This window comes from Neomonachus schauinslandi, chromosome 5 (assembly GCF_002201575.2).
Source record: "Neomonachus schauinslandi chromosome 5, ASM220157v2, whole genome shotgun sequence".
Lineage (NCBI taxonomy): Eukaryota > Metazoa > Chordata > Mammalia > Carnivora > Phocidae > Neomonachus > Neomonachus schauinslandi.
Genome location: NC_058407.1, coordinates 21,367,520 through 21,394,665, shown reverse-complemented (window position 1 = coordinate 21,394,665; position 27,146 = coordinate 21,367,520). Strand labels below are relative to the sequence as shown.

The 27,146-nt window shown below is 35.9% G+C and overlaps 1 protein-coding gene across 1 annotated transcript; it reads left to right on the top strand.

The window, feature by feature from the left end:
* The first annotated feature begins 1,148 nt into the window (after positions 1-1,148).
* On the top strand, positions 1,149-25,644 carry ACTR6 (actin related protein 6). The gene is made up of 11 exons (XM_021687547.1): positions 1,149-1,272; positions 3,281-3,398; positions 3,812-3,880; positions 5,481-5,604; positions 6,886-7,021; positions 7,113-7,169; positions 15,213-15,311; positions 15,406-15,484; positions 21,001-21,172; positions 22,849-22,987; positions 25,005-25,644. Exons 1-11 carry the CDS (start codon positions 1,205-1,207, stop codon positions 25,132-25,134), a joined length of 1,191 nt encoding a protein of 396 aa, XP_021543222.1. The 5' UTR covers positions 1,149-1,204; the 3' UTR covers positions 25,135-25,644.
* Positions 25,645-27,146: the final 1,502 nt, after the last annotated feature.

Sequence of the window (27,146 nt, the reverse complement as noted above, 5' to 3'; positions counted from 1 at the left end):
ATTAACTAGCCTGGCCACAGCATCTAGTAAGAGCCAGCATTTGGCCCAGGAGTTTGAATGCAATGACTGCACTATTAGTCACTATCTCTTTGATTTCAATACTAGTCCATAAATTTAAAGATTAAGTTATTTAATATATGTATAAACGTCTTAGAAAGTTTACTCGCAGGTATTAAGCACTTTGTGTTAACCATTACCATCTTCGTCTCGCAAGGTTACACAGCCAATTTGTGGTGGAGTCTGGATTCTGATAAAAAATTCATTTTCTTATCCATTATTATATATAGGAGTTAACCCGGGGCATTACAAGAACACATAGCAGCACCTAATTTTAAGAGTGAGAACAAAGTAGTGTGAGATGGCAAGAAACCTTTTTAGATAGGAATGATGGAGCAGTGTTATGAAGAACAAGTAGGCAGAGGAAGAATATGAATGAGTAGAAAAGCAAGGCAGTTGACGGAACAGCATGTTTGTAATTTAAGGGTGGCTGAACCCTACAGTCGAATGGGCATTGGCGGGAATGAGGCTGAAGAGACTTCATGTCCAATTCCATGCTGTTTATGGTTTTGCACTTTATTCCTTGGGAAATGTCACTGAACAATACTACTCGAAAACACACACACACACACACACACAGGCACAAAGCTATAGGTTCACCACAGAGATTAGAAGAAACTTTTTTTTTAAAGATTTTATTTATTTATTTTTTAAAGATTTTATTTATTTGAGAGAGAGACAGAGATAGCCAGAGAGAGAGAGCAGGTGCGGGGAGGAGAGGGAGAAGCAGGCTCCCCGCTGAGCAGAGAGCCCGACATGGGGCTTGATGCCAGGACTGCGGGATCATGACCTGAGCCGAAGGCAGACGCTTAACGACTGAGCCACCGAGGCGCCCAGATTAGAAGAAACTTGTAGAAGCGAGTCAGTATGCGAAGTAGAGGACAAATACGCAATGCAGTGGGCGAAAAAGCACTGAGCTGTTTCCACTCTTGTTGGATCTCTCCCCGACGTAAACCGTTTAGACTGAGAACTGTACAACCCCCTGACCCGCAGGCAGAGAGGGCGGTCTCTGGCTTCCGGCGTCCTCAGTTGCTAAGGGAGACCGGAAGCACCCTTACGCTCCGCCCCGCAAACCATAGAGTACTGGAAAAAGCGGGAGCGGAAGTGTCAGGAGAAGGCGGCGGCCGGCCGTTTGGTTCACGTTAAAATGACGACCTTAGTGCTGGATAACGGAGCCTACAATGCCAAAATCGGTTACAGCCATGAAAATGTGTCGTAAGTGTTCTCTCGGTCCTTAGGACAAGACAGACGCCTAGTGGTTTCACAGACTACCCTTCATCTCAGGATCACAGTAAACTGCAAATGTCTCTATTTGGCCCTAACCTGCGCCAGAGGGATGCTTGGGTTGGAGCTGGCCGACTGTAATGCTTTGAACTGGTACTTGGTGTTAATTTAGGCTACGCGGCGCCGGAAGTGGGACATACGTTTCCTTTCGTAACAGGAAATAGCTCAGGAAAATAGGCTTCTAGAGAAGCGGTTCCTGATGGAGGGTTGCGTACAGAGTTGATGAACCCTCAGGAATCGTGGACATTTATGTGTATATACATATTCTTGAGGGCGCAGTTACGGCTTTCATCATATCCTCAATGGGTTCTGTGACCCCCAAAAAGTTAAAAACAGTTCTTACTGATTGGAGACGTTGAAGGCTTCGTGTCTAAGCCCTTCGTAGTGCTCATTGGCTGACCCGGTTGATTTAACAGAATTACTACAATGGCATTCATTAAATATATATGTTATATATGTATATAGAGAGAAGAAAAGATGCTTTTCTTCTGTAACGTTTACAGAGGATTCCCCCCTTCCTCCTTTCCTTTTTTTCTTTTTTAAAGAGGACAATCAAACCGCGTAGGGATATAAATTGTTAGTCTTCTGGAAAATGTTTTGGCAGAAACATTTGTTTTTGTATCATTGTTTTTATCCTTTGACGCAGTAATTCTGTTATCAGTCACCTAAGGAATAAGTTAGAAGTGTTTGATAAGAGTAAATACAGGATGCTCTATATTATAGGCATTGTTTTGGTAAAAAAAAAAAATGGAATGCAAGCTGAATAATCAATAGAAATTTGACTAAAATTATAATATAACCATAAGATTGACTTCAGTGCAGTTTTTAAAAATCACGTCCCCCTGTCGCCGGATGGCTCAGTGCATTGAGCATCAGACTCCTGATTTCGGTTCAGGTCATGATGTCAGAGTATGGGATTGAGCCCGGTTGGGGTCAGCACTCAGAGGGGAGTTGGCTTGAGATTCTCTCTTTTCCCTCTGCCCCAACCCCTCCTCGCCCCTGCACTCTCTCACTCTCTCTCTCTAAAATAAGTCTTTAAAGAAAAAATCATGTCCTCAAAGAATATTTAAACATATAGAGAAAATGACAGCATAGTAAATGAAATAAGCAGATACAGAACATTTTTACATTATCCCAGTATCCTTTCCCTTTCTCTCTCCTCTCTCTCTCTCTCCCTCCCTCCCTCCCTCCTGCCCTTCCTCCCTCCCTCCTCCCTCTCCCCCCCTTCCCTCCACACACATGTACACATGTACGGTTGATGATGACTCTAGTTTGTCTTCCTAACCAGATTGTAAGCCTATGGTGGGCAGCAACCATATTTAAAACTACTACTTACTTCTGTAGCCTGTAGTATCTGCTAATTGAAAATCTTTGGCATCCTAGAGACTTAGTTTTAATGGCAAGAATTTTGAACCTGTAAATCTTTTACCAGAGTGGTATTAAGATTTCCACATTAGAGGGGTGTCTGGGTGGCTCAGTCAGTTAAGCATCTGCCTTCAGCTCAGGTCATGATCCTGGGGTCCTGGGATCAAGCCCCACAGGGCTCCCTGCTGGGCGCAGAGTCTGCTTCTCCCTCTCCCTCTGTGTGCTTGCCCTCTCTCTCTCGAATAAATAATAAATCTTTAAAAAAAAAAAAATTCCACATTAAAGCCAGAAAGACCAGGAACTTTACCTAAGCTCTGACTGTCATCTGTGTGATAGCAGGATCAATACCCACCTGGAAGGATTTCTTAAGGATTACTTGAGAAAGATAAAGGGTCCAGTGTAGAGTCTAGTGCATATTAGAACTTAAAAAAAAAAAGACATTTTTTAATTATTCGAAGACAAAATGGGAAACACTGGTTGTGAATATTTTTTATCACGGAGGGGGGTGGTTAAGTAATTGTATTTTTTGGAAGTGAGTATTTAGGGAATAATTATATTGTTTCTTTGTTTATAGGGTAATTCCTAACTGTCAGTTCAGGTCAAAAACAGCACGTCTTAAAACTTTTACTGCTAACCAGATAGATGAAATAAAGGACCCTTCTGGACTCTTTTACATCCTTCCTTTTCAGAAGGTAATTCAGTTATATGTCATTTCTAGCAATGTAGACCTAAATGTAAAGACAGTTTTTAAATGTATAATTAGAATTTTGTATGTATGGAAATATTTTTAGATCTCTGAGAAAAAGTTATTTAAATTTTAAATAAGATCTTATTAAAACCAAAAATTGAAATTAAGTTGTCTTCTTAGCAATAAATGACCATGACTTAGTTACTGATTGTGGGTACTGAATTTTACTTCTTTATGTTAAAGCTAAATGAGATGAACACATTAAAAAAAAAAAAGTAAGTATGGAGTGGCATCTCCTTAAACAATGTTTGAGTAGTGAACGTAACCATAAAGAGAAATTAGTGGTTTAGACTCTGTTAATACGATTTTTAAAAACTATTCAAATATTTGTGATAATTTATACAAGAATTTTTTTAGGGCTACTTGGTGAATTGGGATGTTCAAAGACAAGTTTGGGATTACCTTTTTGGAAAAGAAATGTATCAGGTAACAAATTGGAGTATGTATTCAAATTTCTATTTCCATGTCTTATTCAAATGAAAAGTTACAGCAATAAGAATTAGTAACTCATGTTAATGCAAGAACCAACAGGATAGGATATAAAGCTAGTTTATGCCTTAATATGACTTAAATAAATCTGTTGCACATGTTCACTGTGTATTTATATCGGTCATATTTTTAACTTTTAAAAATTATATATACTGCCAAAATATACATATATATGAAAAGTAGTACATGCTTGAGATTACTTGTGCTAAAATCTGGTAGGGAAGAGTGCATGGTATGAAAGTGAATAGACTCAGAATTTCTACTGAATAGTCTTGTGCTGAAAGTTGGCTCACACTGGCTGATGAGAACCAATTACATGCGTTTCTTCCCAACTCTGTGTTCAGAGTTTGTTGACTTCAGGATAGCTGGAAATCAGCAATTGTGACAGTATTTATAACACAGAAAGTTGTAAGCCCTACAAATCAGAGCTTTCCCCCCACCCGGAGATGTGGTTGTTGAACATTTACCAGCACACACTGTAAGGTGGGTTGAAGGGGGGGATGAGATTGCAAATGTATGGACATTGTTTCATAGGCAATGTCAAGTCGTGGAAGGGAAGATTTCTGTGGTGAGAGATACGTTTGGGGAGGATGATCAGATTTCTGACTTAGAAAAATACTTGCTGATAATTATGCTAGCAGTACAGAAGACAGAATGAGAAGAGAACGGAGGCAGAAAGGGCATTGAGAAGGCAGTGGCATTATTTCATGTGAGAGATAAGGCAGTATCAGGAAAGAGGAAAGGCCAAGGGCAGATTCCAGAGAGTAAGTCTGGGATTGGGGTTGAAGGTAATTGAGGTGTCTAGCTTTAACTTTTGAATATGTTTCTAGTATACATTTAAGTCACTAATATACTGTTCTTAGTTTTGATTTTTTAAATATTAAATAAGTATAAATGAATAGAAGTGGAATTTGAGGTTAAGAGAGTTTGTGTGAAACTCAAGATTATTCATGTCTACTATTAGACCAATTCACTATCTCATTTTTATTTTCACAATAAAATATTTTTGTCCACATAGCTGAATTGTGAATATTATGTGAAAATTTTGTGCTTTTAATGTCTGTAGTATAACTTTAGGTATAGTGAATGAATATTCAGTTTTTAATGCTGCTTAAGAGTGTGGGAGAGAATTATGTAAACATTAAATATGCTAAAGCTTCTGGCCTTTTAACTTTGAAAACAAAACATCTAATGCTTGAAGTTATATTGTTCATTACGTTTGCATACTCATCTTCAAACAATCTGATAGTACCATTTTATTAATGCTATCATTAAGAGACTTAAAATTAAATAATAAAGTGATGAATTCTGTAATCAGACTTCTGGGTTCAAATCCTAGCTATGACCCTAACTAGTTACATGAACCGTGGTAACTTATTCAACTCTTTTGTACCTCAGTTTGCCAATTAAATGGGGTTAGTAATAAGACTTGTCTTCTAGGATTATTGTGAGGATTTAATAAGTTTGTTTATATATGTAAAACAAGTGTTTTACAACTACAAAATGATAAAACTTGTGGGATTTTTTTCTCTCATAGGTTGATTTTTTAGATACCAATATTATTATTACAGAACCATACTTTAACTTCACTTCAATTCAAGAATCAATGAATGAAATCCTATTTGAAGAATATCAGTTCCAAGCAGTCTTAAGAGTAAATGGTGAGTTAAAGTTTTGATTGCAGTTAATTAATGGGAATATGGATATGAATAGGGTAAAGAGAAACACTTAAAATTCAAGAATATTGGGTGACATTCTTTTAGATTTGAAGAAAATAAAACATGGAATTTTAAAATTAGATGGACTCTTAGAGATTATCTAATCAGACTTTTCTTCATCTTAATACTAGTACAGTATTTTCTCCCTAATGCAGTTACTAGCCACATATATATTTTTTTAAGTGATCTCTATGTGGGGCTCAAACTTACAACCCTGAGATCAAGAGTCACATGCTGTACCAACTGAACCAGCTAGATGCCCCACTAGCCACATATTTTTAATTTCTAAAAGATTATTGTTTCTGAGGTAGTTACCTTTTCTGCCACTGATGTGTTTGCTATCATTATTATTAGTATTGATTGAAATAATGTTCATAGCTCATCCTGCCACTATGTGGAAAAACAATCTGAAAATATCATCCAGAAGTAAGTTTATGAAAGACTAGAACTACATTACATGACTGTACAATGAAAGTATTCAAATATTTAGCTTGCATAATTTAAGTCCATATGAGTGATATTATACTACAATGGTTAAGAGCACAGTCTCTAGAACAGTGTTCTTCAAGGGTGATTTTGCTCCTTGGGGACATTGGCAATGTCTGGAGACATTTTTTGTTGTCACAACTGGGAGGGTGCTATTGGCATCTAGTGGGTAGAAGACAGATGCTGCAAAACATCTTAAAATGAACAGGAAAACCTCCAGCAACAAGGAATTACTTGGCCCAAAATGTCAGTAGTTTTGAGGTTGAGAAGCCTTGCTCCAGAATCACACTGCCCAGGTTTGAATGTTGGCTCTGTTGCTTTCTAATCGTATGACATTGGGTATATTATTTAACTTCTCTGTGCTTCAGTTTCTTCATCCATAAAATGGAATTGTTGTGAAGATTAAAACACAAATACTCGTGGAGTTTTTAGCATAGTGCCCAGCATGTAATAAATGCTCATAATTAAGTTATAGTGTTAAAATAATTAAGTCATGAATATTTACCTTTAAAAATTGATCACAAAATTTTTAAAATCACATTTACCACAAAAATGTGATGTTTTAGTTTAAATGCTCCAGAGAGTTTGTGACAATTATGAATATTATTTTAAATTAGCCTATAGAAATAAAGGAAAGTTTTTGTCTTTGTGCTTGCCTTAATTTGTTGCCATTCTTTATTGCTTTAAATTAATTACACTTTTATTTAATGCAGTTTTTTTTTATCTTTTTCTAAATAGCTGGTGCTCTCAGTGCACATAGGTATTTTCGAGATAATCCTTCCGAATTATGCTGTATCATTGTAGATAGTGGATATTCCTTTACACATATAGTTCCTTACTGTAGAAGTAAAAAGAAAAAAGAAGCAATTATTCGGTGAGTTGTATTCAATTCTCATGTTTTTCTTAGGTTAAAACCGAATGAAAGGTATGATAAACTGAACCAAATTTGAATTCTCCCTTTTTAGGATAAATGTGGGAGGAAAACTCCTAACCAATCATCTAAAGGAGATCATCTCTTACAGGTAATACATAGCTTTGATTTGGGGGTGGGGGGGCAGGGTTTGGGTTGACTGCTGTTGATGAACTTTTTAGTAATTACAATTATTCTTTAACCATTAGTTGTAACTTCAGGCAACAATTCTATATTATTGCTTTAAAAACCACATCACATATATAAATGCAAATAAAGTTCAAATTGAAAAGCTTTCTAGTCGGGTGCCTGGCTGGCTCAGTCAGTGGAGCATGCAGCTCTTGATTTGTGGGTTGTGAGTCCAAGCCGCAGTAGGTGTAGAGCTCATTAAAAAAAGAAAAAAACAAAAGCTTTCTAGCATATAAAATGCTAGTGTCCACCAAAATTTGGATATTTCCGAATTCTAGGGAGTTTAATATGTTTAATATTTTAAAATTATAGAAGTTATAAATATTATACATTATAAAACAAATTAAAAATGCATTTAAGGAAATCAGGGTTTCAAAGGAAAATAAATCTCTACCTCCCCTTTCTGTCTCTCATGTCAATTCCATTCCACACAAAGTATGGTCTTTACACTGTATTTATCTATTATATTTTTAGTCTCTATGAGCCTTAATAATATTGATATTTCTGTTTGTGAATTAACCAATATTAGTTGACTATCCATCATTAAAAGATGAGGAATTAGTGTACTTAGCCACATCCCAACTCTTCTCCCTTTCCTAAATTTTGTTTATGCTATTATTTTAATTTTGTTTAAAAACTTAAGTGAGATTTTTTGTTTTATAAGTAGAATTCTTAAATCTCAATTTTTCACTACATTAACTTTGGCTGGTATGACCCCGTCAGTATCTCTTAGCTCCCCTCTATGTCATGTGAGAAAATAAGTGAATCTGCATTTCCTTCCTCCTTTCCTTCCACGTTTTCCTTCTTTCTTCTGTCAGATGTACCATTATTTTTTGAACAGCTCTATTGAGATATAATACATATCCACAAATTCACGCATTTAAAGTGTACATTTTCAATGGGTTTTAGTGTATTAGAACATTTTCATTACCCCCAAGAGAGACCCACTCCCCTTATCCTTCCTACCCAGCTTTAGCACATTGTAAAAAACTTTATATTTTGAAATAATTACAGACTCAGGAAGTTGTAGAATAGTACATAGAGCCTTGTGTAACCTGAGTAACATGTTATATAACTAATACAGTATCAAAATGATAAAATTGATGCTAGTATAATTGTTTCCAGTTTTCACCATTTTTTACATGCATTTGTTTGTATTTCTATGCAGCTTTATCCCATGTATAGATTCATGTAAACACCACCACAGTTAAGATGTAGAACTATTCCATCACTCCAAAGGAACTCCTTTGTGCTACCCCTTTATATTTGCTTCCCCACCACGGCCCTCTCCCCTAGCAATCTCTAATTTGTTTTCTACTTCTATAGTTTTGTTATTTCTAGAAACAGAATCCTATCATATGTAAGCTTTAGACAGTGACTTTTTTCATTAAACATAATGCTATACCATTTCTTCTTAATTATTGAGATAACATTTGCATATGATTTTTTACTGTAGTTAAGTCTTGCCTTGCTTATACATTAATTCTAAAAATGGAAGTCTCATAAATAGCATATACAGTGTTAAGGTTATATGAATGTTATTCATTGTAGAATCAAACAGCATTGGGCTCGGTTTTAAAAGGTTTAGATATTTAGTTCCTGTATCCCCATCAGATTAGAAGCAGCAAATTTGAAAGGCAGAGAAAGTTGAGACAGATGAGAATGTTAACCAAAACCCAGGCAGTCTGAGTCTAGAGCCTGTGCACTAAGTCATTCATTCTTCCATGCTGACTGAAAAAAATTCATGTATATTAAAAAGGGTAGGTGTTGAAGTTGAACTTGAAAAGAACAACCTGGCAAGAATACTTAGAAATAGTTTTGGGAGGGGCGCCTGGGTGGCAAGGTCGGTTAAGTGTGTCTGACTCTTGATTTTGGCTTAGGTCATGATCTCAGGGTCTTGAGATCAAGCCCTGTGTAGAGCCCTGTAGCGGGCTCTGCGCTGAGCATAAAGACTGCTTAAGATTCTCTGTCTCCCTCTCCCTTTGCCCTCCCCCCCCCGCCCCCCACCGCTCACACACTCACACTCTCTCTCTCTAAAAGAATAAAAATAAGGGCGCCTGGGTGGCTCAGTTGGTTAAGCGACTGCCTTCGGCTCAGGTCATGATCCTGGAGTTCCGGGATCAAGTCCCACCTCGGGCTCCCTGCTCAGCAGGGAGTCTCCTTCTCCCTCTGACCCTCCTCCCTCTCATGCTCTCTGTCTCTCATTCTCTCTCTCGCAAATAAAAAAAAAGAAAAATCTTAAAGAATAAAAATAAAAAGTTAAAAAAAATAGTTATAGGGTGCCTGGGCTCAGTCGTTAAGCGTCTGCCTTCGGCTCAGGTCATGATCCCAGGGTCCTGGGATCGAGCCCCGCATCAGGCTCCCTGCTCCGCGGGAAGCCTGCTTCTCCCTCTCCCACTCCCCCTGCTTGTGTTCCTTCTCTCACTTTGTCTCTCTCTGTCAAATAAATAAATAAAATCTTAAAAAAAAATAAAATAAAAAAATAGTTATGGAAAAGAATAATAGTGAAAGGAGACTTTCTCTAGTGGATGATAAAGCATTTTAAAATTGTAATAATTAAAGTGATACTTAGATGAGAATTAAATGATAGATCAGACAGACTGAATAGTTAATTCTGAATCAAACATTGTAAAAAATATATATATAAATATTGATTATTCAGGAAAGGGTACAGGGAAAGTTGGTTATTTGGAGAAAAATTTTCCTTTGCCTCATACACTAAAGTCCAAATGGGTTTAAGACTTAAATATAAAAATAAAACCACAACAAGAGAATATTTAACTGAGTTGTTAAGAATAAAAATAGTAGAAGCAATAATAAAGGATATAATTTTCCTACATCTTTTTTTTTTTAAGATTTTATTTATTTAGGGGTGCCTGGGTGGCTCAGTTGTTTTAAGCATCTGCCTTTGGCTCAGGTCATGATCCCGGGACCCTAGGATAGAGGGAGCCTGCTTCTCCCTCTCTCTCTGCCTCTCCCCTCTGCTCATTCTCTCTCTCTCTCTCTCAAATAAAAAAAAAAACTTAAAAAAAATATTTTATTTATTATTTGAGAGAGAGAGAGAGTGGGAGCGGTGGGGAGGGGCAGAAGGAGGAGAGGCAGAGAATCGAGCAGACTCGGTGCTGAGCACAGACCCCAATGTGAGGCTTGATCTCATGACCCTGAGATCATGACCCAAGCAGAAACCAAGAGTCACACGCTCAACCAAGGCACCCCGGTGCGCCCCACATACAACTTTTAGCCTGGTGATGGAGCACTGGGTGTTATACGCAAACAATGAATCATGGAACACTGCATCAAAAACTAATGATGTCCAATGACTGAGCCACTCAGGTCATGATCCCAGGGTCCTGGGATCGAGCCCCGCATTGGGCTCCCTGCTCTGCGGAAAGCCTGCTTCTCCCTCTCCCACTCCCTCTGCTTGTGTTCCCTCTTTTGCTGTGTCTCTCTCTGTCAAATAAATAAATAAAATCTTAAAAAAAAAAACCAAACTAATGATGTACCATATCATGACTAACATGACATAATAAAATTTAAAAAAAGAAAAAAGTAAACTTTTTATTGAGGTAAAACATACAGAAAAATTTACAAACCTTGAATGTACAACTCAGTGAATTTTTAAAAACTGAATACACCCAAGTAACCAGAACACAGCTCAGGCAGAATATTACCAGCACTCCAATCCCTCTTTGTCCTCTTCTAGTCTGGAAAACCACTGATTTCAAGCATTCGTGAACAAAAGTAATATAAACCTGAGAAATAAGCTTGAAACAAATATGACACCAGGTTGTTAATCTTCAATATATTAAGGGCTCTTATCAATCCTCAAGAAAAGCACTACCTTGGTATACAGTGGCTACTAGATGATTCTCAGAAAACAAATGGCCAGTGGCACAGATAGATAATCATTAGAATTACATACAGTCAAAGGATATAAATGGATAATTCTCAGACATAAAAAATGTTAAACATCTGTACTAATTACAAATTCAGTTAAAATATTGAGCATTTATTTAGGAGGTTGGGATATACGAGTTAACAAATAAGAATTTCCCTTTTTTCATGGCACTTCCTAGTAGAAAAATGCAAATTAAAATACCACAACTTTTACAATCCAAATTAATAGAATTTTTTTCAAAAGATGATGTTGCAAAAAAAGATAATGTTGCAGATTGTGATGCTGGCTGCTGATTAGAGCATAACTTGAAATAACTTTTCTGGTAAACAGTTTGGCAATACACTAAGATACTAACAGTATTTCAAATTCTGTGTCCTAGAGTATGAATAAATAATGAGATAGTCTGAGATACAGATAAAAATACCTGTATTGCATCAATTTTGAGTTTTCTCACATCTCTAGTTGGGGTGGATCTTCCAGTTGTTGGTACCTTAGAATTGTCATAGTTAAATTATCATCTTTTCTTCTCTTTGGTGCAATAGTGAATCTTGCGGTAGAATATGGCGTATATGAAGATAACAAAAAGCAAAAGGAAGTAATAAGAATGTTTTTTACTTAGTATAAGGACTATGCTAAACACTTTACATGTGTAATTAGAATCATTTACTTCTTACAGATGTGTTAAGTCGGTGATCTTATTATTATTACCCTTTTAGAGTTGAAGAGATTGAGTCCCAAAGAGGTAAAGTAACTTGGTTGCTAGGTTGTGATTCAGCCAAAGTCTCTGGGGCACCTGGCTGGCTCAGTCGGTAGAACATGTGACTCTTGATCTCACGCTCATGAGTTCAAGCCCCATGTTGGGCATAGAGCCCACCTAAAAAAAACAAAAAACAACAAAACCAAAGTCCACATTTATAAACACACAAGTATCTTTCCTCCCTGATCTAAACTTCCAACACTAGGAACATTAATAAATACATTTTAATAGATCTTCTAATAAATATTATGGGGCAGTAAATAACCATATTTTTAAAGAATGGTAGCATAAGAAAATGTGAGATGATATTGAGTCTAAAACAATAAGTATATGTAGTATATATGTGTAGAAATAAATATTCAGAGGGAATAACTTCACATTTTTGTTATATCTTTTTTTGTATGTTTTTTATTGAAGTATAGTTGATACAATGTTAGGTTAGTTTCAGGTGTACAACATAGTAATTTGACTACTCTATACTTTATGCTGTGCCTACTATAAATGTAACTACCATCTGTCACCAAAAAATGCTATTACAGTACATTGACTATATTCTCTATGCTCTACCTTTCATCCCTGTGACTTACTCGTTCTGTAACTGGAAGCCTATACCTCCCACTCCCCTTCACCTATTTTGCCCATCCCCCTACCCTCTCTCCTCTGGCAATCACCAGTTCTCTGTATGTATGGGTCTGTTTTTATTAATTTATTAATTAATTAAATTAATTAGCTTCGTTTTGTTCTTTAGATTCCATATATAAGTGAAATCCTATGGTATTTGTCTTTCTCTGACTTACTTCATTTTGTATAAAGCCTTCTAGGTTCATCCATGTTGTCACAAATGGCAAGATCTCATTCTTTTTTGTGGCTGCTTAATATTCCATTGTGTGTGTGTGTGTGTGTGTGTGTACATACCACATTTTCTTTATTCATTTACCTATCATTGGACACTTGAGTTGTTTCCATATTTTGGGTATTTTAAATAATGCTGCAGTAAACAGGGGTGCATATATTTTTTCAAATTAGTGTTCTTGTTTTCTTTGGGTAAATACCCAGTAGTGGAATTACTGGATCATATGGTAGTTCTAGTTTTAATTTTTTGAGGAACCTCCATACTGTTTTCCACGGTGGTTACACCAGTTTGTATTGCCACCAACAGCACATGAGTTTCTCTTTTTCTATGTTGTTACCAACACTTATAATTTCTTATTTTTTTGATACCAGCCATTCTGACAGGTGTGAGGTGATATCTCATTGTTTTGATTTGCATTGAGAAGATGCATTGAGCATCTTTTCAGGTGTCTGCTGGCCATCTGTATGTTGTCTTTGGTAAAATGTCTATTCAGGTCCTCTGCCCATTTTAATCAGATTATTTGTTCTTTTGGTATTGTGTTCCAAAATTTATGTATTTTGGAGATGAACCCCTTATCAGATAAATATTTCAGATAAATCATTTGTAAATATCTTCTCCCATTCAGTAGGTTGTCTTTTCATTTTGTTAATGGTTTCCTTCACTATGTGAAAGACTTTTATTTCAGTTTACTCCCAATAGTTTATTTTCGCTTTCATTTCCTTTGTGTGGGGAGACATATTTAGAAAAATGTTGCTAAAGCCGATGTCCAAAAGATTACTGCCTATGTTTTCTTTAAGGAGTTTTATGGCTTCAGATCTCACATTTAGGTCTTTAATCCATTTTGAGTTTGTTTTTGTATATGGAGTGAGTTTTCCCAGCACCGTTTATTGAAGAGACTATCTTTTCCCTGTTATATATTCTTGCCTCCTTTACTGTAGATTAATATAAGCATGGGTTTATTTCTGGGCTCTATGTTGTTCCATTGATCTATATGTCTGTTTTTCTGCCAGTACCATACTGTTTTGATTACTATAGCTTTATAGTATATCTTGAAATCTGGAATTATGATACCTCCAGCTTTGTTCTTTTTTTTTTTAATTTAATTTTATTATGTTATGTTAATCACCATACATTTCATCATTAGTTTTTGATGTAGTGTTCCATGACTCATTGTTTGCGTATAACACCCAGTGCTCCATGCAGAATGTGCCCTCCTCAATACCCATCACCAGGCTAACCCATCCCCCCACCCCCCTCCCCTCTAGAACTCTCAGTTTGTTTCTCAGAGTCCATCGTCTCTCATGGTTTGTCTCCCCCTCCGATATCCCCACCCTTCGTATTTCCCTTCCTACTATCTTCTTCTTTATTTTTTTAACATATAATGTATTACTTGTTTCAGAGGTACAGGTCTGTGATTTCAACAGTCTTACACAATTCACAGCGCTCACCATAGCACATACCCTCCCCAATGTCTATCACCCAGTCACCCCATCCCTCCCACCCCCCACCACTCCAGCAACCTTCAGTTTCCTGAGATTAAGAATTCCTCATATCAGTGAAATCATATGATACATGTCTTTCTCTGATTGACTTATTTCGCTCAGCATAATATCCTCCAGTTCCATCCATGTCATTGCAAATGGCAAGATTTCATTCCTTTTGATGGCTGCATAATATTCCATTGTATATATACACCACATCTTCTTTATCCATTCATCTATCGATGGACATCTTGGCTCTTTCCATAGTTTGGCTATTGTGGGCATTGTTCACCTTTGTTCTTTTTCAAGATTGCTTTGGCTATTCAGAGTTTTTTGTTGTTCCGTATGAATTTTAGGATTATTTGTCCTACTTCTCTAAAAAATACTATTGGCATTTTGATAGGGATTACATTGAATCTGTAGATTGCTTTGGGTAGTATGGACATTTTAATAACATTAATTGTTCTAAGCCATGAGCATGGAATATCTTTCCATTTGTTTGTGTTGTCTACAGTTTTTAAAAGCATCTTTGTTTTGCTTATTAACCCTGTGTTTCTTGGGTTCACTCATCAGATATTTATTAAGCATCTAATATGTGTCAGGTACTGTGTGCTAACTCACTACTATGATCAGAAAAGAAAGTGCAAAGAGTTAAGTCATTTTATCAAGATTCTATTCAGAATGGTTGGAGGAGGAAAAAGTTTGCTCTCTAATAAATGTTACCTTATTTAAAGCCTTTGTTTTCATTTCTTTCTGCAAACTGGATTAATATTTGCCCTCAGAGGGATAATGTGGAGATTAAATATAGTGGAAGTGTGATTATTCTATAAAGTTGAAAATATTTTACACATTCAAAAATTTAATATTTTAAAAAATCAGTTACCCAAAGATTTAACTCCAGAAAAAATATTTTAAGTAATTGTAAATTATACTTACATTTTTCCATTTCACATTTTACAGTTTTTATTTCTGTTTAGGCAACTACATGTTATGGATGAAACACATGTGATTAATCAAGTGAAAGAAGATGTGTGCTATGTGTCTCAGGATTTTTATAGAGATATGGATATTGCAAAGTATGTATAATAGTAATCTAAGAATTAGAAAGTTGATTCTTGGGTAATGCTATACATAGTTAATTATTTCACAAGTCTCTATTTTATTTTCCAGGTTGAAAGGAGAAGAAAATACAGTAATGATAGACTATGTTTTGCCTGACTTCAGTACAATTAAAAAGGGCTTTTGTAAGGTAATTTTAAAAATCCTAAATGACATTGCTTGAAGTGACCACCTCAGTCAGATCTGAAAAACATCTAGCTGGATTTGGTAGAGTCTAACAGAGTTGTTGATAATTACTTTTCTGCTGACCATTTCTCCAGACACAAGTGTATAAATAATTAATCAATATCTCATTAAAGTTATTTAGAGAAAGAACCATCAGCTGAATGATAGCACATGGGAGAAATCTGGAGATAGATAGTATCATTATTCATATTATGGTTAATCCTTTTCTGTTTTCTTAAGAATTAGTTTAAATCCAGTTAGAAGTTGGTTATTTGCCAGTTGTGAAAGTTATTGACATAGCTGACGTGGCTGAATTTTACTTGTTTGGTCTGATATGATCAAATTATAGTTGAAAAGGGCAAAGTCCAGTGTACTTTCAAAGTGTTGAGAAGCAGTTTTTCTTGGATGTCAAAATAATTTCTCCTTATCTTTGATCAGCTCAGGTAAACTGTCAGTTCTGTTTGGGTAAATGTGAAGTTTGCCCTTTAGCTGACTTGTTGGAGGACTATTGGGAAGTTAAAAATCTTTGGTCAGAAATGTAAGCATGGGGGCGCCTGGGTGGCTCAGTTGGTTAAGCGACTGCCTTTGGCTCAGGTCATGATCCTGGAGTCCCGGGATCGAGTCCCGCATCGGGCTCCCTGCTCGGCGGGGAGTCTGCTTCTCCCTCTGACCCTCCTCCCTCTCATGCTCGCTCTATCTCATTCTCTCTCTCAAATAAATAAATAAAATCTTAAAAAAAAAAAAAAAAAAAAAGAAATGTAAGCATGTTTCCATAAGGAAATGTTTATGATATCATTCATTGTGGTATATTTTAAAAGAGTGAAAAATTGAGAAGAGCCCAAATATCCACTAATGGAGGAAAATAAATAAATTTTGATATATTCATATTATAAAATAAGCGGTAGTGAAAATGAAGTGGAGCTACATGATAATCAGGTATACATCTCAAAAACATGTTTCTGTCTAAAATATCTAAGACATGATGATGTCTTTAAGCAAGTTTTAGGAAGATATGTATATTTTCAAGGCTGTATGGAATAATTTATGTTGCTTAGAAATAAAGTATGAAGTAAAGGTATAAAACTGTATTGTGAGTGATAACACCAAATTCAAAGGGGGAGTGTTAATTTATAAAGTTGTATCAAACTAGTTGATGAATACATGGGTTTTATACTTCTTTAATTCTATACTTCTTTTAATTATCCTTCCTTATATGCCTAAAATTAAAAAAAATTTTTTTGGACATTATTGAGGTGAAATACAAATCAGAATTCTGAGGAGGCCTCATAAAATTGAAATCACTCTGTAATGTTCTTAGAGACAGATACTTGTGGAAGGACATAGGTTGGGTTTCAAAAGTGGGTGTTGGGACAGATTATGAGATCAGGTTGCCTGTTCATGAACGGGAAGCCCAAGTCCTCTGTAAGATATCGAAAGTATATATTTTTTCTTTACAGGACAATGAAAACTGCAAATAATAGATAATACCATCTTCATATATTATTGCTCATCAAAACACTCCGGTTATATAAAACACCTTATGGATAATTTGCAGCATTTTGTAGAGATAATGGTGGTAATCTGTAATTCACAGGGATGGGCCCTGAGTAAAGTCTCAGTGATTCCCAATTTCTCCAAACCTGACTGATCATTGGACTCACCCAGGGTACTTGAAGAATAATCTGTATCTATGTTCTCAATTCCTGTCCCTGGAAATCCTTGTTTGAAAACTTAATCTTAAAAATCTCTTCCAGATAATTGTACTGTCAGCTAAGTCTGGAAATTTTTTTTTTTTAATGTAGTTCCCTCCTGCCCTGCAAATAACACCTTATCAGTTTACTGGGCTAAATGCAGCCAGTTTTCTCCTTGCCAAAGTATAAGCCCTGTTTTCTCAAACCTGTACCTTACATAGTGAGCCAGTAGGAATGTGGTTATTCCTCCAAGTGACCATTGTTTTACTCATCATCTTTGGAGAAAAAGGGCAGAAGCCACATAATATTGTTTGCAGCTCTTTTATTGGCCTTTGGCTTTGTGATCAGTATCTAGTTATAGGTTAAGCTTCATTAACTCAGTGTAGACTCCTTGTTATCAGTTGAATGAAGAGAGTCAGTTGGCCTGGACTTTTGCCAGATGATGGAATGTTACATTGCGTTTTTATTTCAAAAATAATAGTTCAATCTTTACTTTGTCAATTAATGTTAAAATTTATAATTTTTTCAGTGTCCTTGACCTTGAATAATGTGGCAGTTAGAGGTGCCAACCGACTTCCCCTCCCCCCCACACAGTTGAAAATCTGCGTATACCTTGACACCCCCCACCCCCACAAAAAACTTAACTACTACTAGCCTACTGGTGGCTAGAAGCCTTACTGATAACATAAAGTTGATTAACACATATTTTGTATGTTATATGCATTATATATTATATTCTTGCAATAAAGTAAGCTAGAGAGAAAATGTTATCAAAAAAGTCCTAAGAAAAAGAAAATACATTTATAGTACCATATTATAAAAAAAATCTGTGTATAAGTGGACCCATGTAGTTCAAACCCATGTTCAGGAGCTACCTATACATGTTAAATCATGCGTATATTGAAAAAAAACCCCCAAAAATACAAACAAAAAAAAAATCATGTGTATATCTTAATAATTTTAAGATTTAGAAAAAATTTTATTTAGTATATGTTAGGATTAATCCTAAAATGTGTAATTTTCAGAAGAGTAAAAAAAAAAGTGTTATTTTGAATTTAGTACTTCATTAACTTCATTTTTGCCTGATATGCAACAACTCTGATGAAAGTTGATATATGTTTATGAAATTAGAAAAACAATAACTACATAAAATGAAAAAAATTATTATTTGAGTGCCCTTATCCTTAGGATATTGTTAAAACTTGGATTTTGGTAGTTTATTCAAGAATATTTTTAAATAATTGGGAAAATGTACAATCTTCATTTTCTAGTACTTATGATAGTAACAAAAACAATAATAAGCTCTGTAATATTGTTACTGATTACAACTGATACAAATTTCAATTTTATCTCTTATCAGAAAGGGGATGCCTACTGAAATGTAATGTACTTGATGGACTTAAATTGAGAAAATCTGGCTCATGATTAATGATTACAGGAACAGTTTCTGCAGAGCCATTGTAATTTAAACTGATCATTTCTTTTATAGTACTGGACCAAATTTATGAGGCTGTGTAGTAATCATGGCCTACATTGACTAACATAGCAACTCCCAGTAGCCCTTGTAAATTCCTTCTTTTGTCTATGTCTAAAAAAAATCTTTTTTGGAGTTGTACTCTTAAAACAGAAACTGCTTGTAGTTCCACATTATATATTGATGATTAATGGTTTTAGAGCCAATATTCAACAAGGATATCTGGTTCTGGCTCTTTCCCCTAGTTTAGATATTTGAGCCTGGGACAATCACATGATCCTCTTCTGTAAAATCTGGGTAATGGACTATATAATCACTAATGTTTGTCAACTGAATTTCTCCCAAGTGTGCATCTGTTTCAACTTATTTTGAGTGTTGACAAAGTGAGTTATATCCTTTAAACTCAAGCCAGTATCACTTTTAAGTGAATTTATAAATTTATAGGAGAGATTTTCCTTTCTGCCCAAGAAGGAAGAATACTCTGAGAGGATACTTTCCTCTTTGCTACTGTAACAGTAGTTTATTGGGTTAAAATTTTCCTTTCTCTTCCTTAAGTATTATGAGAATTGTGTAATTTTTGGATATTCTTGTTTAAGAATAATGTTTCGAACTTGGACTTTCCAGATTCCAGATGATAGAATTCAGAATTATAGCCAGGTTAAGAGAGGCAATGTAGTGGAAGGAATATATTGTATGTGCTTTTGATTATTAGATGAATGATCTCAAGCAAGTCATGTAACCTTGCCAAACCCAATACATCATTAATAAAAGGAAAATATGTCTACCTCATGGGGTTATATGAGAGTTCAATGGGATAATGTATATAAAATGCCTAATACAATGAATGGCACATTGTTGACTTACATGATGTTATTCAAGAATTTATTGAGTACTCATTATGTGCTAGGTAGTAGACATCTGATGGTGAACAGTATAAACTATGAAGGATAATATAGAGTGATAGTGGAGAATAATGGAGGGACCGCTTATTTGGAAGTCAGCAAAAGCCTCTTTGAGGAAGCAGAAATCTGGACAGAGAATAGATGACTGATTATATTAAGGGATCTGTAATATTCTTTAAATACATTACTCTTTAGTAATTATTAACATTTTTATATATTTTAAGTATTTTTTACTTATATAAAAGATTGGGTTATGTGCTGTTTCAGGAGGACAATTGCATATATAATTGCAAGTGAATGTCTATAATTGAACCTAGAAGAGCTGATGATTCTTAGTAAAATTGGAAGGACCATTATTTTAATGATGTAGAGTGTTGTAGAAGATTATTTTTTCTGGCCCCTCAGGAACACAGCTCAGCAGAATATAAATAACAAGAAAATTGCATTGATGAAGTCCATGGATTTCAAAATTGATTTCTGAAGATTGAATAAATGAATTTAAATATTTAGGTTTTTTGTACAAGGGAAAAGGGAAATCTTTTGGGGGGGCAGGAAAGCAAGGTTTATTAATAGCGAAGTGATAGTACAAAGCTCCCAAGGAGGGAGGAGACCTGAAGGGCTTGCCTGGGAAAGGGGATATCTTGATAGAATACAGCCACAAGATCCACTAAACATCTAGAACAGGAGAGTGGGGGTGCCTGGCTAGCTCAGTCTGTAGAGTATGCAACTTTTGAACTTGGGGTCATGAGTTCAAGCCTCATGGTGGGCGTAGAGCTTACTTAAAAATACGTACATACATACATACATACATGCATACATAGGAGAGTGAAAGTAGGTAGTAGTGATAGGAATGTAAGACATACTACATGTTTTTTGGAGTATGTTCTTTGTTCTCTAGGAACTGAAGTTGGTCTGTTATTATAGGCAGGTTAAGAAGTTCCCTCTCCTCTGTTCTCCTTTCTTTCTGTTTTAAAATGTAAGGAATAAGGCCAGATCATCTTTTGGAGAACAGCTGCATTAGAATGAGCAATTATGGGCGCCTGGGTGGCTCAGTTGGTTAAGCAACTGCCTTCGGCTCAGGTCATGATCCCTGGAGTCCCGGGATCGAGTCCCGCATCGGGCTCCCTGCTCAGCGAGGAGCCTGCTTCTCCCTCTGAGCCTCCCTCGTCTCATGTACTCTCTCTCATTCTCGCTCTCTCAAATAAATAAATAAATCTTTAAAAAAAAAAAAGAATGAGCAATTATTTATTCGTGTGGTTTAGGCAACAGAGAAGGCCACATTTTTCTAACTTTTGAGAATCCTGAAACTTCCAAGAACGTGGTTAATACATTAGTAATAACATGTTACTAAATGTTATTAGTCGTATGGACTAGATAATGTAGCTTAAACTTTTTTATCTTATTTTTCTTTAAGCCAAGGGAAGAGATGGTGTTAAGTGGAAAATATAAATCTGGGGAACAAATTCTTCGTCTGGCCAATGAGAGATTTGCTGTTCCAGAAATACTCTTTAATCCTTCTGATATAGGCATTCAAGAAATGGGTATTCCAGAAGCTATTGTCTATTCAATTCAGAATTTACCTGAAGGTAAGTACCTGAAGGTACATGAATAAAGTATTGAATGGGAATGATATTTCTAAAAAAACTCATAAGCTCTGTGAACTATAGAGAAATCACCTGAGGTTTCTTTTTTTTTTTTTTTAAAGATTTTATTTATTTATTTGAGAGAGAGAATGAGAGACAGAGAGCATGAGAGGGAGGAGGGTCAGAGGGAGAAGCAGACTCCCTGCCAAGCAGGGAGCCCGATGCAGGACTCGATCCCGGGACTCCAGGGTCATGACCTGAGCCGAAGGCAGTCGCTCAACCAACTGAGCCACACAGGCGCCCCTCACCTGAGGTTTCTAAGTAATTTCAGGCACGTGGCAAGCCTGTTTTATTTGCAGAGATTTCAGGTCCCGTAGTGCATTTGAATAATTCTTTATTGGTCCTAGATTAGAAATTTGATACAGGTAGAGTTATGGTTTGCTTAAACTTGAAGAAATTAATCTCTTCATGACTATTAAAGTGCTGTATCTGTTTTAGAAAAGTTTTAATTTAACTCAAATTACACGGAATAGAAATTTATGATTTAACAAAATGATGGTTTTTAGCTATTGATGGGACTGGTTTGTCTTTTCAGTTTTATTTGGACTAATATACAGGAAGTTAATTTAATGAGGCTGAAGTATGGTGCTTCTCAGTGATGTGTGGGTTCTCCTGAAGCAGGATTCACCTAAATAATTTTCTAGAGTGCTAGAGAGAACTTTTATATCTTGAAAGTGTCTTCCTAGTTCATAAGGAACAGTGCAGGCATTGGAGAAAATCTAGCTCCTGCAATTTTTTAATGTCGCATTAAAAAAAAAGAAAAAGAAAATCACATAATGCCATCACCTTAATGTAGTTATTTCACAACTGTTTTCGTATTAATGTCTCATCAGTTTTGTGTGTTATATGAAGTTGTAGGTGGTGCTGTACAGCATTTTATACTGCACTGCTTTAATGCCATGAGACTAAGTGTCAGTATAAGTGGACTGTGTGCTGCTTTTGTGAACAGAAGCCTTAGGTGTGGTGGTCATTACTTACTAATTCCTCATAGATTTCCCCATGGTGGCTTTTAATACCAGCTAACCATATGGCACCTAATAAGGTTTGCCATCTTGTAACTTTGAGTGTAGAACATAAGCTCCTTTATTATTATGGATCATGAGTATTTTTCACTGTCAAATGTAACGTTGCACAATAAATAGGTCTGTCTCAGTGAGATCCCATGGAAGTTTGGGCTTCCAAGTTAAAATGCCTTGAAGGCCCTCCTTTTTAACCTTACCTTAGCTCACAATCTCAGCCTACAGACAGACCTCCTCCATTTTAGGGAAGAACAAATATAATTACCAAACTTCTGCTGCTAGAATGTTACTCATTTATGTATTAGCTTACATGTGTATATAAGTAGTCAGCAGTTCAACCTCTTCACCTTAGCCTTTCTTTTAAAGATCTATGAGGTCATATTTCACTCTGTTTAATGGGTCAATTTTTGTAAACTTTAACTTCATTATAAAATCTTATAAATTATAAATAATTTTTATGGTTATTAAAAAGTTATATGGTTTCCCAACCGGTAACTGTAACTGTTTGCTCTTGCCTAAGCCCTCATATCTATCTTTCTGGAAAGATAAGTAAACAGGTTTTCTGATGCCTTTTCTACTTCTTTTTTTTCCCTCTTAAAGAAATGCAGCCGCATTTTTTTAAGAACATTGTTTTGACAGGAGGAAATTCCCTTTTCCCAGGATTTAGAGATCGGGTTTACTCAGAAGTTCGATGTCTCACTCCAACAGATTACGATGTTTCAGTTGTGCTGCCTGAAAAGTAAGTGTTGGCTGATATAGAAATAAAACATGCAAGTCATTTTGTAGATAAAATGGTCAATAGGTAGGCTTGAGTTTAAAGCCTGGTTCTAGCAGGTTTATTTCACCTTGGGAATCCTTATTTTCCCTTTCTCAAAAATTAAAATAATAAACCTGACATTTCAGTGGGCAGCTTGATGCTAAGATGCTGAGTGTAGTTCCTGAGGAAGGAGCTTAGTGGGGCCACATCCTGTTCAACGTTTTTACCTTGTAAATAAAGAAACAAGGGCTCATGACTTGGCAGAGGCCTTATAATAAGTTATAGGCCTTAAAATAAGTTAATAGCAGTGACCAGACTAAAATCTAGTTCTCTTTATCTTGAGTTGGGAACAAATACATGTCTCTTACCAAAAATATGTCTAAATAACACCCCCTCACCGCTGTCCCAGTCTTAAGTTGCCAGGCAGAGTTGCAAATAAGACTCCATATACCTGACTTTTTTTTTTTTTTGAGAGAGAGAGAGTGAACAAGGAGAAGTTGTGGGGAGGGGCAGAGGGAGAGAGAGAATCTTAAGCAGGCTCCATGCCCAGCACAAAGCCTGACACAGGGCTCGATCCCTTGACCCTGAGATCATGACCTGAGCCAAAATCAAGAGTCAGACACTTAACCGACTGAGCCACCCAGGCGCTCCCCATATACCTGACTCTTAATTTTAGAGTTTTGTTTTTATTTTTAAGATTTTATTTATTTATTTGAGAGAGAGAGAAAGAGAGAGAGACACATGAGAGGGGGGAGGGTCAGAGGGAGAAGCAGACTCCCTGCCGAGCAGAGAACCCGATGCGGGACTCGATCCAGACACTCCAGGATCATGACCTGAGCCGAAGGCAGTCGCTTAACCAACTGAGCCACCCAAGTGCCCTAGAGTTTTGTTTTAAAGTAAAATAGAATTTTTCTAAATCAGTAGCTGTAAATAGAAGGCCCTCATCTGCTCACGTAATTTATAGCTATCAGATTAAAGAATAAACAATTGTTGGAATAATATTTGTCAGCATTAATGTTCATATACTTTGTAGAAAATGAAGCATACTAGATTTTTATCCTGTGTATTTAATTATTATTTTTCCACCATGTTTCATTATTCCCCACGAATATTTTTTTTTTTTTGCTTTTTTTCCCCCCCTACACACTTTTTATCCTGCATTTGAAATGCAAGTCATGCATACATTACAGGCCAAGGGATCCACAGAAATAATTTTTATTCTTTTATTCGTCAAATTTTTATTGTACAACTGTTTTATATATGTATGTATGTTATATGTACATAGGTAAATATATATTTAAAGGTTAGGAAATACAATGAATAAAAACATTTGTTAACTTTTCATTATTTTTCAGATTTTAAACTGATTTGGAGGAGAGGAACAGTAGAAATAGAATTGAGTCATAACACAAAGTATAACCTTGGTTGAAGATAAAACCAAACTAAATGTTTTATGTGTTCTAGTTTTACTGACCATGTCCTATCATGTAAACGTTTCATTTATTAGAGGTAACAGTGTAGCAGCAAAAGCACAGACTAAAAAAAGTTCTGGGTTAAAACGTAGTCCCACACTTAACCTTTCCGAACTTCATTTTCCAAATCTGTAAAATGGGAGAATAGTTGTAGTTGTTTCATGGGTTGTTGTGCAAAATAGATGACATATCTTTGCCACATACAAAATTTAGGTCCAGTTATGACAGTGTTTTTCCTTTTATGCATTTTTGACCTATTGTATTCTTGTTTTTAATTAGAAGTAGAGGGTCTATAAATTCAGGGCACAGGGGAAAAAAAGAACACTTAGTTGTACTAGTGACCAAGATTCTTTTCTTTCTTAGTTTACCTTATTCCTATGAAGCTTATGCTTATTTTCACACTTTAAGTGATTTTCTGTTAAATCAAGTTGGGTAGAGATTGCCACGTTTTAGTTACTAATGAATGTTTTCTGGCATTTCAGTTCTGTAAAATAATCTGGGTTCACTTATCTTAACTTTATTTTTAGCCCTATTACTTATGCCTGGGAAGGTGGAAAATTGATATCAGAGAATGACGATTTTGAAGATATGGTAGTAACAAGAGAAGATTATGAAGAAAATGGACATAGCGTCTGTGAAGAGAAATTTGATATTTAAGAAACATTCTGAATTAAAGGTTTAATTTCAATTATCTTTTTAAAGTAGGTTAAGGACCTGTGTTACCTTTCATCCTAAGATAAGCTCTTAAACTTATGTAAATACTTTGATCCTTGGCTAATTTTCAAAGGTTTCTTAGCTACGTTATTACAGTAAACTGTATCTCAGCTCATATTTTCATTTAGGAGTTAGACTACCATAACAGTGCTCACATTGTTCCTGAGAGTAGGTTATATTTCATTAGAAGATGAAAGAGTGAATGCATTTTAAATTTAATTCCTTATAGCTGAGAGCATGAACATACCTGTCTCACTGGTCAGTTTTCCTTGGAAGGCTGTTTTGTGTGACTTTGAGTTGGGAGGGATTGGCTAAAGTGTTTTCTGGCTGATACGATTTCTCTTTTATAACTACGTATTTTATCTAAAAATTGTCATTTTTATTTATACATACTAAAGTTGGGAAGACTAATCTTATTTGTGTTTTACATTTATTTTTTATTTAGAATAAGTTGGAAAGGGTGGAAACCAAAGCCAATTTATTAAAGTGCTTTTTGATCAGTACTGTGTTGGCAGAAATGTATTATTTCATTCATAAAAATACTGTACCGTTTTTTAGGATGAAAAGAAATTTGAAGTTAACTCAGGGTTGGTCAAAAGCTCTTGAAACAGGGCGCCTGGGTGGCTCAGTTGGTTAAGCGACTGCCTTCGGCTCAGGTCATGATCCTGGAGTCCCGGGATCGAGTCCCGCATCGGGCTCCCTGCTCGGCAGGGAGTCTGCTTCTCCCTCTGGCCCTCCTCCCTTTCATGCTCTCTGTCTCTCATTCTCTCTGTCTCAAATAAATAAATAAAATCTTTTAAAAAAAAAAAAAAAAAAAGCTCTTGAAACAAATGTTAGTGGTTTGTTTTAAAAATGCTTATAAGGGGTGCAAAAAAAAAAACCCCTCATATGACTCACAGTAGACACAGTAAGCTGTTAAAAGCTACAGATTTCCCATTTAAGGGAACAGCTGGTAATGACGTTAATGAATGGAGCAGGTAGGCTTCTGTGCTTGCAGACAGTAGGAACTCATTTGGGCTATCCTAAGCAAAACAAAATTTATCAGTAGGACAGAGTTTTGTAAAATTAGAAGAAGAGACTGGACCAACAGCCTTAGGAAGGATAAAAAACCAGGATAACCTTAGGAATCTAGGTTACAGAAATTAAGAAACAGTCCTTTTAGAGACCTGCCATCAAAATAGCTTCTCTATTTTCTATCTTAATGTCATTATGTTCATGAATCAAATCCCTACCAGTTTCTTTATCCTAGTTAGGATCATGCATTTACCCCATGCCTTCAGGGACTTTGACAGTGCTACTAAGAAAGCATAGAGTAAAAGCAGGTAGTTTCCCAAAGGAAAATTAAGGTGAAGAGACAGATGCTGATCAGAGTGAAAGAGATGTCAAGTACAATTTCACCTGGATTTTGTTGGGTTGGGGCTTGGTCAGTCCTTCCTAGACTTAGGCTGGAAGTTGCAAATTAAGTGTGTGTTACCCAGTTACTAGCACTTAATCTGTGGGCAGTGTAGCAAGAAGGTGCTGATAGCATAAAATAAGGTTTTGCAGCCATTCAGTGTAACTGTTAGAATTTCAAGATGATGTGGTGGAGGTAAAAAGGTAAGTCCCTATTTAAAGGGCTTCCTTGACTTGGCAGGATCTCATGTTGGACAGGCAGAATACTTAATCATCACCAACCAGGTGTTTTTCCTGCGAGGAGCAAGCATTCCTCAAAGCTGCATTCCCAGAACATGCCCCGGCCTTGAAGTCTTCTGTTACATTTTGCTGAGAATGATGTGTGTGTGTGTTCACATGCTTACTACAGTAAACTAATTTCTGTATGCAGTGTGTGTCTCATAGTGGTCATCTTTGAGACACAAAAAATTGATTTCTGAAATTAATGAACATAGACCTTTATCCTCTGTCTCTAGAGCATTAAAGCTCCCATCCATTTCAACACCTATCTAATTTAGAAACTT